Below are 14528 nucleotides of genomic sequence, written 5' to 3'. Positions count from 1 at the left end.
TTGGGGTCCTCAAGTTTTATCCTCAATATGTACTTTGCTCAGCCAACCAAATCATCGCTATGGGGTGCTCAGCCAATCAAATCATTGCTATGGGGTGCTCAACCAAACAAATCATTGCTATGGGGTACACACAAACAGACAAAGCTGTGCATAGGAGAGGCTAGCGCACCCCTCAATGACACAGACTGTTGGAGCTTGTAGGGTGTGTGTGTGTGTGTGTGTGTGTGTGTGTGTGTGTGTGTGTGTGTGTGTGTGTGTGTGTGTGTGTGTGTGTACCCAGAGTGATGCCGTTGGGCCACTGTATGTCTCTGTCCACCAACACATGTCTGTCCACTCCATTCATCCCAGATTTCTCTATCTTTGCTGGTTCTCCCCAGTCTGACCAGTACACAAACCTGGAGACAGAGGCTCACACGGTTATACATGCACAGTTGGACAGACAATGAATTAAGCAATATTACACGAGAGGGTGTGGGTTAACGTGATTATTGCCACGACAGGGATGCGGTGAGGAACGAGACGAAGTCGAGTTCCGCAAGCATCACTGAAGTGGCAATAATCACGTTAACCCACACCCTCGAGTGTAATATTGCAATTATACAACAGTTACCCTTAAAACTAAGAAAATCGCTGAAAGAATATATTTTTTTAATGACAGATGTAGTCACTACGACCACAAATGTCCCAAGAAACTAGCTAGCCTAGCCACCGAGTTTGCTAGCGCTCTGGGAGAACAGAGCAGCTGAATTCTTTGTTTTGATTAGGTGGTGAATGGTGCTGGTTTAACCCACGGCTAGAAGGTTGTTTCAACCAATCAGATTGCTTCCTCGAAACGACCTGTGGTATAATTATCTGTAAAACATATTTCTGGTACATTTCCGGTGCCTACATAATTTTGGTGCCGGTGCCTACATCATTTTGGTGCCGGTGCCTACATCATTTTGGTGCGAGTGGTGCGAGTTTAACAGTGTCAGTTCTGTGGAATGGATAATTTGATATTGTGGAAAAATGTACCTGGTGAAAGATTATATCAAACATTACTTTTTTTTAATTGAAGCAAATATTGTAATCTGACAGCCCTAGTTTCCACACACAGCAGTGGCAACACACCAAGCACCCTGCAGTAAGGCTATCCAACGTTGAAGCTGCCACTACCTGCTGGCGAAATGTGGAATTGCAGCACTTTCATGGAGGTGAACGGACGTTCATGACGTCACATGCGTGATCCCGGACTTCAAAATTGAGGCTAGGCTAAACTTCCGCTCGCTCGAGCCATTGAGTTATAATTATACTTCCGGCAGTTTTCCGGGTGCTTCAAAACGTCACTGAGCAACTTCGACTGAAATGAATAGCGGGGGGGCGGGGCTAACACTCCGGTTCGGTCTCTATCCTTTTATTACTCTATGCGACACACACACACACACACACACACACACACACACACACACACACACACACACACACACACACACACACACACACACACACACACACACACACACACACACACACACACACACACACACACACACACACACACACACACACACACACACACACACACACACACACACACACACACACACACACACACACACACACACACACACACACACACACACACACACACACACACACACACACACACACACACACACACACACACACACACACACACACACACACACACACACACACACACACACACACACACACACACACACACACACACACACACACACACACACACAAACTCTCACTCAACTCACCCAGAGAGTGGATCAACGGCGATGGAAGCCGGCTCCTTCAGGCCGCTGTTGAACAGAACCTTCTGTTTGGTGCCGTTGAAGTTTGTCACGCCGATGCTTTTGGTTCCGAGGTCTGACCAGTACAGGTTCTTGTAAATCCAGTCCACGGCGATGCCGACGGGATTCTGAATGTTGTCCAGCACCTTGCGGTGGGTCCCAACGTCCCCACGCTTATCCATCACCGTACTGAGACCGAGAGACAGAGAGACGAGGGGGTAGACAGAGGGCGGGGGGGGGGGGTAGATATGGAGACTTATGAGAGAAAGTGTGTGTGCGTACGTGAATTAGAAAGCGATAAAGAGAAAGCTAGGGTTTAATTGGATCACTTACTGTCCCCTTGTGTAAATGTGTCCTCTGCATTTAACCCTTCCCAACAGTGAACGGTAAACAGACAGTGTGCGCTCGCCGCTTGGGGACCAACTCCAGCTGTAATGCCAGTACCTTGGTCACGGGCACTGTGTGCATGTGTGCGTGGCAGAGGTCTTTGTGTAAACCCGAAATCCGACCCTGGAGTCACAAGAAGCGCCTCCGGGGGCCAGGTCAGAACCGCTACCGTATGTTTCGACAGTGAAATGATGGTTCCACTAATACACAAGTTGACCCGGCGATTGGCTGTCACAGCTGTCAATCACCCCTGCTCCCCCCTTTTTTCCTCCTCTGGCGAGCTGCCTGCGTGCCTTGCGTCACGTGACTTTAGTAAGGAAGTAGCAGCGATACTGTGTAGACAACAAGAAAGAGCCTCAGTTCCTTGGGTTTTGTACGTGTACAGACCGCAATCTCTCTGTACTGCTCGGATCGGAACTTATACATTTCTAATAGCCGGGTCCGTTCGGCTCTGGTTTCCGACATCTCTCAGTACTTTTCGAAGTCCGGAACTCAGAATTCCAACAACAGCCGGGTCCATTAGGTTCTGGGTACATTTTATATGGGTCTATTTGGGCATAGGTCGGTCAAATTGGACCCGTGAAGACCTCTAGTGCGTGGGTCTCGTTCTCACCTAAAGATGGCCTTCTGACCCATGTCGGCCCAGAAGATCCTCTGCTGGTTGAAGTCGGCGTCCAGCGCCACAGTGTTCCTCTGCTGCTCCACGATCTGGGTGTACTCCTTCCTCTCCAGGCCCAGGCGCCGGATGTCCCGACGGTTGGTGAAGATCAAACACGGCTCCTTGCCTGCGGGAGGGGAGATTCAGCTGACGGGGTCAGAGGCAGATCTATATTTCGTTGCAGTCGGGCAGAAGCCTCCTCTTGTATCGCCATGTGTTTACGTTTTTATTTGTAAATGAACGCCCTACTTGAATCATACTACAGCGTCACACAAAAAAGCATCAAAAGTAGCAGATCCGCAAGCTCTAAAGTTTCCTGTCTGATATATTATAGACTATCCAATAATGTAGAAAAAGACAAAAAAGTATCGTAAGTAAGTAAGTTTATCGTTTGGAGAGGAGCAGAGAGGATCAGTTGACGGCACCTTTCGATCTTGCATATCTGCCATTTTTGAGTGGTGTAAACCACTCCTACAACTGGCTTTTTTGTGCAGAAAAAATGAGCATGGTTGCTATGTTCACCCTGTTGTAATGACGTAATGAAATCACACCCGGGTGAACAGGGTGAACATAGCAACCATGCTAATTTTTTCTGCACAAAAAGCCAGTTAATGAAATCACACCCGGGTGTGATTTCATTACGTCAGACATGATTTCATTACGTCAGACAGACCTTACACCACTCAGTTCACACGGGTGTGATTTTTTTTATACTTGTGGGACGCTGTAGTAGGATCAAGACATTAATTTACGAAAAAAAACCACTAAAAGTAAGAGGTTTCTGCCCGACAGCAACTATATGGTGCTGATGTAGATTTAGGTTGTCTTTAACCGTGACTGCCTGAGCCCTGATGCCTCATTACCATTTGCATTACCCATATAGAGTCTATTACACAGTACTAATTAAGAGCTAAAGAGTCTATTCAGGGTACTAATTGGAGGTAGATTCCTAGACTGAATATAGAGCGTCAGAGTCCCGCCCCCTTTCAGAATGACGAGTGGCCCAGGAAATAATTCCCCATTCATTTTCCCCATAGGTTTTCAAAAAGTATTTATTTAAAGATATGTCAGCCTCGAACAAAGCCAACTCGGATCGTGACAAATCATGACAACACAATATTCTGGGCGAACACAGAAATGGGAAGGGCAGGGTACAACACTTTTTCTTGTTTTTCTTCAATAATTGTTATATTGTATATACATTACGTGTACGTAATGTATTGCAAAAATCACACGCGTGTGAAGTGAGGGGCGCCAATATATTAACGTCTAACTCGTGTTTCTATGATTAGGTGATGTAATGATGTAAAACAAACTGTCAAAACGAACATTAAATTGTCTTTATTGTTAACACTTTAATTGCCCGGAACTATTTAATCCATTACATTCATGCGCCCAGTCGATTTATAAACACGGACGCCTTTTCCGGACGGACCGGCCGGAAGTTCATGATGTTGTGTAGCAGCTAACAATAGCCACAGCACTTTAGAATCGATCGACAACAACGGGAGACAAGAATAAATCTATCGAGACTAGCGACTGGACCGCGGAGCGCCGTCTAACACAGGATCTTTTTTCAGAAAAAGACGGGATGATTTAGATCGCGATTTATGAACGTTTTAAGATTTTCGTTTTCATCAGCTAAACAGAGGAGGGAGTTTTTTGATGACGTCTCAGTCTTGCGCGTCACCGAGGAGAGCCCAGCAGGCGCGCCTGGGCTATACAGCCAGGCGATCTGTTCTCGTATCAATAAACTTCGTCTTTAGGACAATACTTTGTCCTGAGCGTCGGGCGTTACTAATAGAAAGGACAAAGAACTTCGTCCTGGGCGATTAATCTGTTAATGGGATTTAATGTTTGTGTTAGGGACAAGATGACGTAAATTTTCCCTTCATTGTCAATGGCGTTTTTAAAACAAACATTAAACCGGTATATAGTGCCCCTCACAAATTAGACAAATTGAAAGAAAAATCTGATCTATTAATAAATAAATCATCATGACGTAAAATAGACACTATGCCTATTTGCTCAGACACTATGACATAACATTCTCCATTCATTGTTAATGGGAATGTAACTTATTTTGCCCGCTAGGTGGTACTGTAGCACAGGGGTTCTCAACGTTTTTGGCCGGGGACCCCCGGAAATGCTTTGGCAACGTCTCGGGACCCCCGCCCCGCCCCCTCCCGACCCCCAATATAAATTGACTGCTACAATAACCTTAAACCATTTTGGGCGGGAACCCCTTTTGGTGTTTTAAGCATTGTTATAATTTAGCTATTTAAAAATAGCAGATCTACAAGCTCATAGCGCGCCACCGAGTGGCGCGCTACGAGCTTGTAGGTCTGCTATTTTTGAAAAATCGTGAAAAAAAAAAATTGGGGACCCCCTAAAATAATTTGGCGACCCCCCGAGGGGTCGCGACCCACGGGTTGAGAACCCCTGCGCTAGGTGGTACTGTAGCATAAGCACAGCCAACATGTGCCAGCCGTTCAGTCTCAGTCTACGAGCCTCAGTTTAATTTCCGGGTTATCAGGGAGGTGGGGGCTGTTGGGCTGCGAGCACAGTGATCATTAGCCATTAGCGCATAGCCCTTTACCTCTCGTCAGAAACGGTTACATGTCCGGAGCGATGCGAGACAAAGTCACAAATGAAATCCGATTATCGGGATGTGCGACGGCTCACCGTGGACAGCGCTCGAAGCTTTAGAGATACATGGCTTTGAAAATCATGTTATAATGGAGGCTCAATGGAGCTGGATGGAAATAAACCATAGCTGGACTGGTAGGGACGGAGGCGGACCAATGCTACAAGGTAAATTGGCGATCGGCGCTTTCATATATGGAGTACGGTTGTCTACGAACATGTACGTACTGTAGTTGGCACCTGCCTACCCTAGCCTAGGGGGTCCGAATAGGTTCGTAGATGGCGCAGAAAGAATTAATGTTTGCTTAAAAGTTTGTGGACGGTAACTAAAAGCTGGATGTAGGATGGGCTAGCGCCCCTCAAAAATATAAATTATAGTTCCATTGATCTACTGAAAATGCACAGGGCCCACCCATCTGATATAGGCTGCCGAGTTAAGTGGTCAGATGGGTGGGCCGTAAACGCTGGGGATTTCCAAGTGGGCATTGATCCAGAAAAGGTTGAGAACCATGGGTCTAGACTCTACAGTAGGCAGATTGCCTACAGACTGAGAGACAGACCGTCTAGCCACCCTGTCATCCATTCACTGTTCAAGTTTACTGGCCATCATTTGTTTTAGAGACGCTCGTATCATCAAATAATTGTTGAGTTTAAGAGGTCCTGCACACAGTAAACCCAGTAACTCCAAGAGTGTACACATTTGTACACTCTCAGAGTTAAATGAACACCAAGGGTTTTACAGTGTGGTGTTCTGTCCGAGGGGACTCGGCCTGAACTGTCATTATGACCAACACAATAAACCCTTTTTACTGCCATAAACACCATGTGATCTCCAGCCTAGAGGGTGACATCACAGTTGGGACACATCTGAGGCCTGTCAGGACAGCTATAACCTTGCAGTCCCATCTGGGCCATTATTGTTTATCTTTTTATTAAAACTTTATTGCAGCAGCATTTGCAATCCACTGCAACATATACTCATTTGCAAACAACCCCCATGTTTCATAGTTCTATGGGAGCTGACCAGTACAACAACAGACCTATACTGTACTGTTCGTTACTGGGAGCTGACCAGTACAACAACAGACCTATACTGTTCGCTACTGGGAGCTGACCAGTACAACAACAGACCTATACTGTTCGCTACTGGGAGCTGACCAGTACAATAACAGACTTATATACCGCTCGCTACAGGGAGCTGAACAGTAGCGAAGTTGGGTACTGGAGAGCTTGTGTAAAATGTCTTATTTTTGAAATAATTCTTCACTGACACAATAACCAGTGTGACGTGCCCACTGCTCTATCGCAACATTCTTCTGTCTCAAGTGTTTACCAGTGCCTGTGCCAGTCCCTTTTCAATCACTCAACTAAACACTCAACACGAATGTCCCAGCACCCTCCCCCCTTTCTTAAATCTATTATTAGCAAAGTCAGCAGCAAAATCAAGCAACCAACACACAGTGTAGTGACCAAGTAGCTATGAGAAGTGTTGCCCAAAAAAAGCCACTGACAAAAATCCAGTTTTGATTATTTGTAGTGCGTTGAACTCACCCACAGCTTTACAGACTCCAGTGGGCGGGTCCATCTGGTATCCGTTGTGACACTCACACTTGTAACCTCCCTTCAGGTTGATGCAGATCTGACTGCAGATTCCTGGGTTCTGACACTCGTTAATGTCTGCACAGAGGAGGAGAAGACTTGATTTAGTCAAACATGATCTGTTGGCTTTTTCTTCATTTTTTTTCTCTAGGGGAAATGACAATGATAACTATACTGCCCTGCAAAGCCAAATTGCAGTAACTACGTTTTAGGACACCGACTTTGTTGTATATCCCAATGGTCAAATTAGACTTTGTGATTTTGGGGGATAAACAATTACCTCAAGAAAATATTAAAAATTAGTGTAATATAACTTATTTGCCAATATCTCATTTGACTGACCAGTTGGGGGAAAAAAAGGGGTCCACACCATAGACGCCGCCCACTCCACTGAGTGAGTCTTCAGACTGATGATCAGTAGACACTAGTTGCTAAACTTGAGGGACATTTCCAATAGCTATACAGTTTCAAACGGCATTACTGTTTATTTCAAGTATGTTGAACATTTCTGTATGAACTTAACCACATGTCCCTATTCCGAGCATGTCATACAGTATAGGCAAATATTTGCCAAAAGTAAAAGTGTTAATAATGATTGCCAGAGGTGCTGACGGGGATGTGAATCATAGTCATAAACCTATGATCAGATAATCTTTTTTTTTTTTTTTTTTAATTTTTTGCGGCTTACGCCTTTTATTGGTTTTTAAAAGGGACAGACAGTAGGCTGACAGGAAACGGGAGAGAGATGGGGGAAGACATGCAGTAAAGGTCGTGTCGGGCTCGGGAGTCGAACCCGCGGCACACTGCGACTGGATTACCAGTCGGGTGCCCAGACGGTTACGCCACCGCCTGGGCCATGATCAGATCATCTTGACAGTACCTCCGCAGGTCTTGTGGTCTATGAGCTGCAGTCCTGGTGCACAGTCACACTCGAAGCCTATCACCATGTCCCTGCATATGTGAGAGCAACCTCCGTTGTTTTGCAGACATTCGTTCATATCTGGGAGACGGAGACGAATGTTAAGTATGCGTAGAACATGCACATCGACAGGGCGGTGCTGGGCTAAAGACACTTCAGTTTACAGATGGATGGAGACCGCACACCATATTAGGTCTTTATTTATCTGTCTGACGTGATCCACAACAGGATCGAAACGTCAGACAAATAAATAAAGAAGTCTTTTTGCACCTAATATGGTGTGCAGGCCCCACACACACACACACACACACACACACACACACACACACACACACAAGAGCAAAAGCTAAAACAGTGCAGATTAGGTGTTAATGTTTACATCCGTCAGTAATAGCAGTGTCGATCAATTTAGAAAATAGATTTCTGTGAACTGCACATTATCTCAGGTTGAGGTTCAAATATAACCAACACATCGAAAACAGATTCTGCATAAAGTTACTGCATGCCAAACATGAAAAGCCTGCCAGCCTGAATTCAAGGTACATTTCTTGACAGTCTGAATTCAATGCATATCTCTGCAGTTGAGGCTCACCTATTGACAGTAAGTTTCAGTCTGAAACAGAAGCCTGTGTTTCTGAACCAATCAGAGTGTCTCATCCCTTCAGGCTATGGGACGTTCGTATCCGACGCTACATTCACGTGGAGTCAGTTTACAAGCGAGAGACAGACGGCAAGCTCAGCATGTTTGCTATACTACGTGACTAATTTCTAACCTATGTCTTTAGATAAATATTTTAGCATGCCGATTAAGTTTCAAATGAGTAATACACTGTCTGGATGTCATTGTATGAGATTAAAAGTTCTGCAATCAAAATCAGCTGTGTTTGGAGGAACACGCAGCAATGTGAATCAAACAGGTTCTACTTTTGATGCTTGTGTGTGACTCTGTAGTATGATCAAGTAGTTTGTTAATTTACGAGAAAACACAAAAATATGGAGATAAGGTTTCTACCCGACAGAAATAGGGATGCAAGGTTGAAAGTTGTTAAAACGCTCTACAAATGCAGTGGGGCGGCAATGCCCCAAGACGTAAAGCAGCCACTGAGCCGGTTGAGATGGTCCCCGGTCTGATCCCCAGCACCCCTTGGGTTTGTGTTGAAGTCTTTTTATATTAAGCAAGACACTGAACCCCCTAAATGCTCCCGATGAGCATGTTTGTGCCTTGCATGGCTTCCTTCACTGCTGGTGTGTATGCATGAATGAGTGAGTGAGTGAATGTAATGCACTTTGGATAAAAGGCGCTATATAAATGCACCATTTAACATTGAAATATGGACATGAAGTCATTCTACTCACTGCATTCCTTAATGGGTTCATCGCTCCAGTCGGGGCAGTCCCTGGCCTTGTTGCACACCTTGATCATCTCAATGCATTCACCGCTGCGACACTTGAATTTATCAGGACCATTACACTGGGTCACTGTACGGAGAGAGCAGAGGTTGACAATGGATCACCCAGTGATACGTGACCCATTTAGACATTTAACAATTAATAGATCCTTTGCGTGGCGTCCTCACCACACTGTGGTGGTACTATACTTGAATATACTGTAGATGGTACACTATGTTGTAGTCCGTGCATGCGTGCAAAGACCTAGAAAGATGAGGGGAGGCAGAAAGGAGAAGAGGGTATTTTGTATGTGTGGCAGGTGTCTTTGAGAGTTAAGAACAAGAGTATGAAGAAAGAGGAGGAAGAGAGAGAAAATGCTGTGCATGAGGATCAGTTTTGTCCTTGAGAAGGCACAGTAAAGGGCTTCTCACATGGAAAGCAACTGCCGTGGCTGGTAAGAGTCGAGCATTCGAGCAGGCAGGAATTCCGACAGGCGTAGCGACGAGAGTGCAATCCTGTGACACTGTCACCTCCGTGTTCGTCTCACGCACATGCCCATGTCAAGAGTTGAACTGGTGTTTAACTTGTCCGCGGAATTCACAGAAATTTCATAAATTACAAAAGTAATGAAATTAGCCGATCTACAAGCTCGTGGTGCAAAGCGACATGTTGTGAGTTTGTAGATCGGCAATTCTTTAGGTCCTGGGCAAACTAATTTGTCTTTTGGGTCACAAACTAAATAGTTTGGGAAACCCTGCTTAATGACCTGGTGAGATAGCGTATGACAACATACGTAGTCATTTACTGGGAAGTTGGAGATCAAGAAATTCCACAGAAAGGGGGAGTTAGAATCTCAAGGAGGGCGTCATTACTAGGAAACATGCTCATGTAATGTATGCTTAGTCACATCAGTGTTTCTCTAGCTTTAAGTCACTAATGTACTGGATATTTTAAACTCACAATCAGTCTGCTAGAATTCACACAAATAGGCTCTTGACTGCTGGTAACAGGTGAAAGAGTTATTTACTCCTACTACCTCTGTCAGCAGTTGACTTACATAGATTGAAATGTAATTTTCCCATTACACGAATACGTTTAACAAGGTATTTTACTAATTTGTTGTACATTTTAAAGAGATAGTGCCGTGATTTTTGACCACCTGCAGGCCTAATTATGCCATGGATCACTAGTAGTCTATGGACTATTGGTTGAGAGGTGGGATGCATGGACATGAGTGTTTGAGTGCTGAAAAGAATAAAAATCATCCTGACTTGACCCAAGACAACGGTGGTCCCCAAGTTGATTCTTACTTAGTCAGTGCGGTGGTTCCTGCTTCACAATCAGTTGAAAACCCCTGCTCTAGTAGCCATATACCATCTCCAAAAGTCCAAGGACCTTGGTGGCTTAGCAATGCCTAACTTTGGATGCCGGACAAAACTGGGAGATCCATTTGTATGGGTGCCTGCTTCACTGTATTCTTTGCTGTCCTGTTCTTTCTTTGATGTTGAGTAAATGTGGCGAGAATCCGATAGTAAAGCATTCTATTAAAACATGGAACCAATTCCGCTTGACCTTTGCCCTTGACATTTTGGTGAATCGGGCCAGAAATGGAAAAAAATTTCATGTTTTCTCCGGCCTTATTAGATGAAGCATTCAATACGTGGTGTGCCTTACATAATTTGAGCAACAACATGTTTACGTCTTTCTCTGTACTAGGTCCTCACTAATAGAGTAGAAAAAACTGGTGCCATGATGTCACTGGTGGACGGTTTCTCAACTGCCCACAGCCCTCCTATGAGACACAGACTGAGTAGAAAAAGATTGTGACATTTTATCATGATTATTAGTGAGGACCTATTATATGAAGATGGGTTGAAAAGTGGTGAAATGGTCCTTTAAAGGGGCATTCCACTCATTTTCAACATTTTACTATGTCATTAATATACCTTAGAGCTGTTGTGTGGAAATAATAAAAAAGTTCCCCCATTCTGTGTTTCCTAGAACTAGAGGTCTGAAAAAAATCATTAACATGGTGAAACACATCTTGATGATTTCATCAAGATGTGTTTCACCATGTTAATGATTTTTTTCATAATTACAGTTCTAGGAAACACAGAATGGGGGAGTTTTTTATTATTTCCACACAACAGCTCTAAGGTATATTAATGACATAGTAAAATGTTGAAAATGGGTGGTTTTCCCCTTTAAGCAATAAGCACCCCTCTGGTCGGAGGAGCAGGGCGGAATTGGGGGAGATATTTCCAGATACTGACCCCCTTTCTTTCTCAATGTAAATCGGAACGAGCCACCTTATTTCATCAATTTTGGTCTGGTCCTTAAATGGCAGACTTATGAGGTTGACTTTTGTTATGTTTTTCAGACGCTTTTGGTATAGATTTTGACTTCTGCCCTATTATGGCTTTGTTTGGAGTCCTGCCGGAAGGCTCACCCCTAACCAAAGCTCAGCTGGAGTCTGTGGCTTATGGCACTATTTTGGCCAGAGGCTTATTGTACTTAACTGGAAATTGGACTCTACCCCTGCTTAATAGACACTGGGTTGGGGATTTACTGGGATACCTTAAGCTGGAGAAACTGAGATTTAGCACACATGGGGAAATGTGAAAGTTTTATTTTTGTCTTACTTTGATCAGTCAAACCTTTAACCTTTGTCAATTATATCTGTATACTGTTAATACCTACTTCTTTATAGGCTTTGATATTTATAGTGTTGTTCTTGTTGGTGTGAATGTGAATACATACACGTTACTTAGTTTGAAGCAAAGCATTTCTTTGTATATAGTGTTCTGACCTACGTGTTTTGTCTGTGTGGTTGTATGTTGTGGAAAATAATTTGAACATCTAAAAGAAAAAGAAAAACAAATGACATGAGCGCAGTGCATCTTACTGTTTTTGCAGTTGATCTCATCGGATCCGTCGGTACACTCTCTAACGCCGTTGCACTGCCTGCCGCCAGGAATACAATTACCATCGTCGCACTTGAAATGATCCGGCCCACAGGTTCGCACAGCTGAGGAAACACAAAAAGATCATATTCTGTGATCGCATTCTGGCTTACACCATACAGTCAAATCTGTTTCACTCCGAGTGTGTACACAGGGCCCATTTAGACTGGCAGCCCAAATTTCTCAACGGGCCCAAAAATTAAGGCCCGGCCCGGCCCTAACTGGGTCTAAAGATTACCATAATGTTATGCCCAAAGCCTGATAAAAAAAAAAAAAGCCACTTTAACCCATTTAGACCCGAGGACGCATCTGTGTCATATTATAGCTTTTAACCCATTTTGGGCGGGAACCTCTTTTGGTGTTTTAACTAAGCATTATGTTATACTTTAGCTATTGAAAAATAGCAGATCTACAAGCTCATAGCACGCCACTTGGTGGCGCGCTATGAGCTTGTAGGTCTGCTATTTTTGAAAAATCGTAAAAATGCGGCACAAATCTTTGAATATATATTCTTTCAGAGCGAACGTTTTTTTTTATTTCGACGTCAGGCCTGAATGGGTTAAGGCCAGCGCAGCGGCGCACGCCGTGGTTCAGTGTGTCTGTGTGAGAGTGAGAACGGAGTTCAATGGACTTATCGCCGAAATAAAGGATTTATGTAGCTCACGTTAGACTGTTAATGTTCCATTTCCATATCATTCTAATAGATTCCATTTCCAGTGGTGGCGAGTAGCTCCCCTTAGTTTCCTCTGAAGTGAAGCAGCTATGTCCAAGTATCGTCCCCGTTCGGTGTCCAAAAGAACAAACATCGCCTACAAAGTTTACAAACCATCCACGCACCTCTCATGGCGTGTCTCGACAGCTTAGAGATCTGTTATTTTAAATCGGGCACATATAACGAGGCGCTCCGCCGCACCGAGGGACGGCGGTTATAATACTAATCATTTTGGAAATCAAATAACCTGTAGCCTGCAGTGGACTGTAACGTTGCGTGGTCATCATACACTACAGAATTATATCATTTATATGGATCGGTTGGTGACTATATGACGTTGATTAGGCCTATGATTAGGTTATTCACCGCAGCCAGCTGGGTTTAACGAGATAGCTCAGTCAGCCTCAGTGCAACTGCAACATGACGCTTCAGTTCAGTTAGCATATGAACTGAAGCTCATTTGGTGGAGTGTGTGTGCTAAATTTGGCATTGACCGGGTTAACAGTGCCGGAGATTAGTTGTACACAGATGGACGGAGACACACATGCGGGCGGACAGACGGACGCGTGCAAAACATACTGTCTTCCCATGCCTTTGGGCTGGTGGAGACAAGGTAAATGGTCACATAAAGTAATATAAGTAGTCGAGTGCAAAGACTTCTGTAGGACACCAGATAAACATGAAACCCACACTGTAGCATCTGTCAAAAAACAACATGCTACCTAAATAATATTCGTTGGTCAACAGGTAACCAACATATCTGCATAGTAAACTATCAGAAAATTGCCATATCTTACTATACTACTAATATCTGGCAATGAAACTAAAATATAATTTGTTGCTGTCGGGAGGAAACCACCTAACTCCATTTTTGAGGTTTTTGATTATTCTTTTCATAAATCAGTGCTATTGAACACCCTTTACGTCTGTGTGTTGGTTAAAGAAATATTGAACCAATGAAAAGTAGTAAAAAGACCCTCAAACTGTTTACTAACCAACTTCACCATGTAAATAATTGGCAATATATAAAGTCAACACCAACTTTGATAAGGCAGTATTGCATCGTTTTCAAAATATATTTTCCATTTTCTGAAAAATTGTTTCTTCCCGACAGCAGAGATATGATGGTTGGTAAATATATTCTTGTATTTAAAAATAAATAAAAACATTCTATTTATAATTGTCAGGAGTTTTCTAATGAAACGGTAACATCAGATCTAAAGCACATACGACAGTTGGCTTCGTCGCTGCCGTCCTTGCAGTCGGAGTCACCGTCACACCTCCACTTCTTGTGAATGCACTCTCCAGAACGACACAGCATCTCACTGGACGAACACCTGGCCGGAGGGGTGGGGGGGCGACCGCAGCGAGACGGAGACTCATCCGACTGGTCCTGAGGGCAGAGAAGAGGAGAGGATGAATAATGAGGGAGAGCTGGAGAGAGAAGAGA

The 14528-nt window shown here is 44.0% G+C and overlaps 1 protein-coding gene across 1 annotated transcript in view; it reads right to left on the bottom strand.

The window, feature by feature from the left end:
- vldlr (very low density lipoprotein receptor) overlaps window positions 1-14528 on the bottom strand; it is a 65920-nt gene that overhangs the window by 14565 nt on the left and 36827 nt on the right. The window contains exons 6-13 of the mRNA XM_079523743.1: window positions 14309-14471; window positions 12309-12431; window positions 9371-9493; window positions 7976-8095; window positions 7048-7173; window positions 2806-2977; window positions 1770-1994; window positions 277-395 (exon numbers count right to left, since the gene is read on the bottom strand). Coding sequence (XP_079379869.1) covers window positions 277-395; window positions 1770-1994; window positions 2806-2977; window positions 7048-7173; window positions 7976-8095; window positions 9371-9493; window positions 12309-12431; window positions 14309-14471 — 1171 coding nt within the window. The remainder of the gene's footprint in view (window positions 1-276; window positions 396-1769; window positions 1995-2805; window positions 2978-7047; window positions 7174-7975; window positions 8096-9370; window positions 9494-12308; window positions 12432-14308; window positions 14472-14528) is intronic.

Source organism: Electrona antarctica, assembly GCF_951216825.1.
Source record: "Electrona antarctica genome assembly, chromosome: 16".
NCBI classification, from domain to species: domain Eukaryota; kingdom Metazoa; phylum Chordata; class Actinopteri; order Myctophiformes; family Myctophidae; genus Electrona; species Electrona antarctica.
Note: the sequence above shows the minus strand (reverse complement) of the source record. Positions and strands in the feature narration are given on the sequence as shown.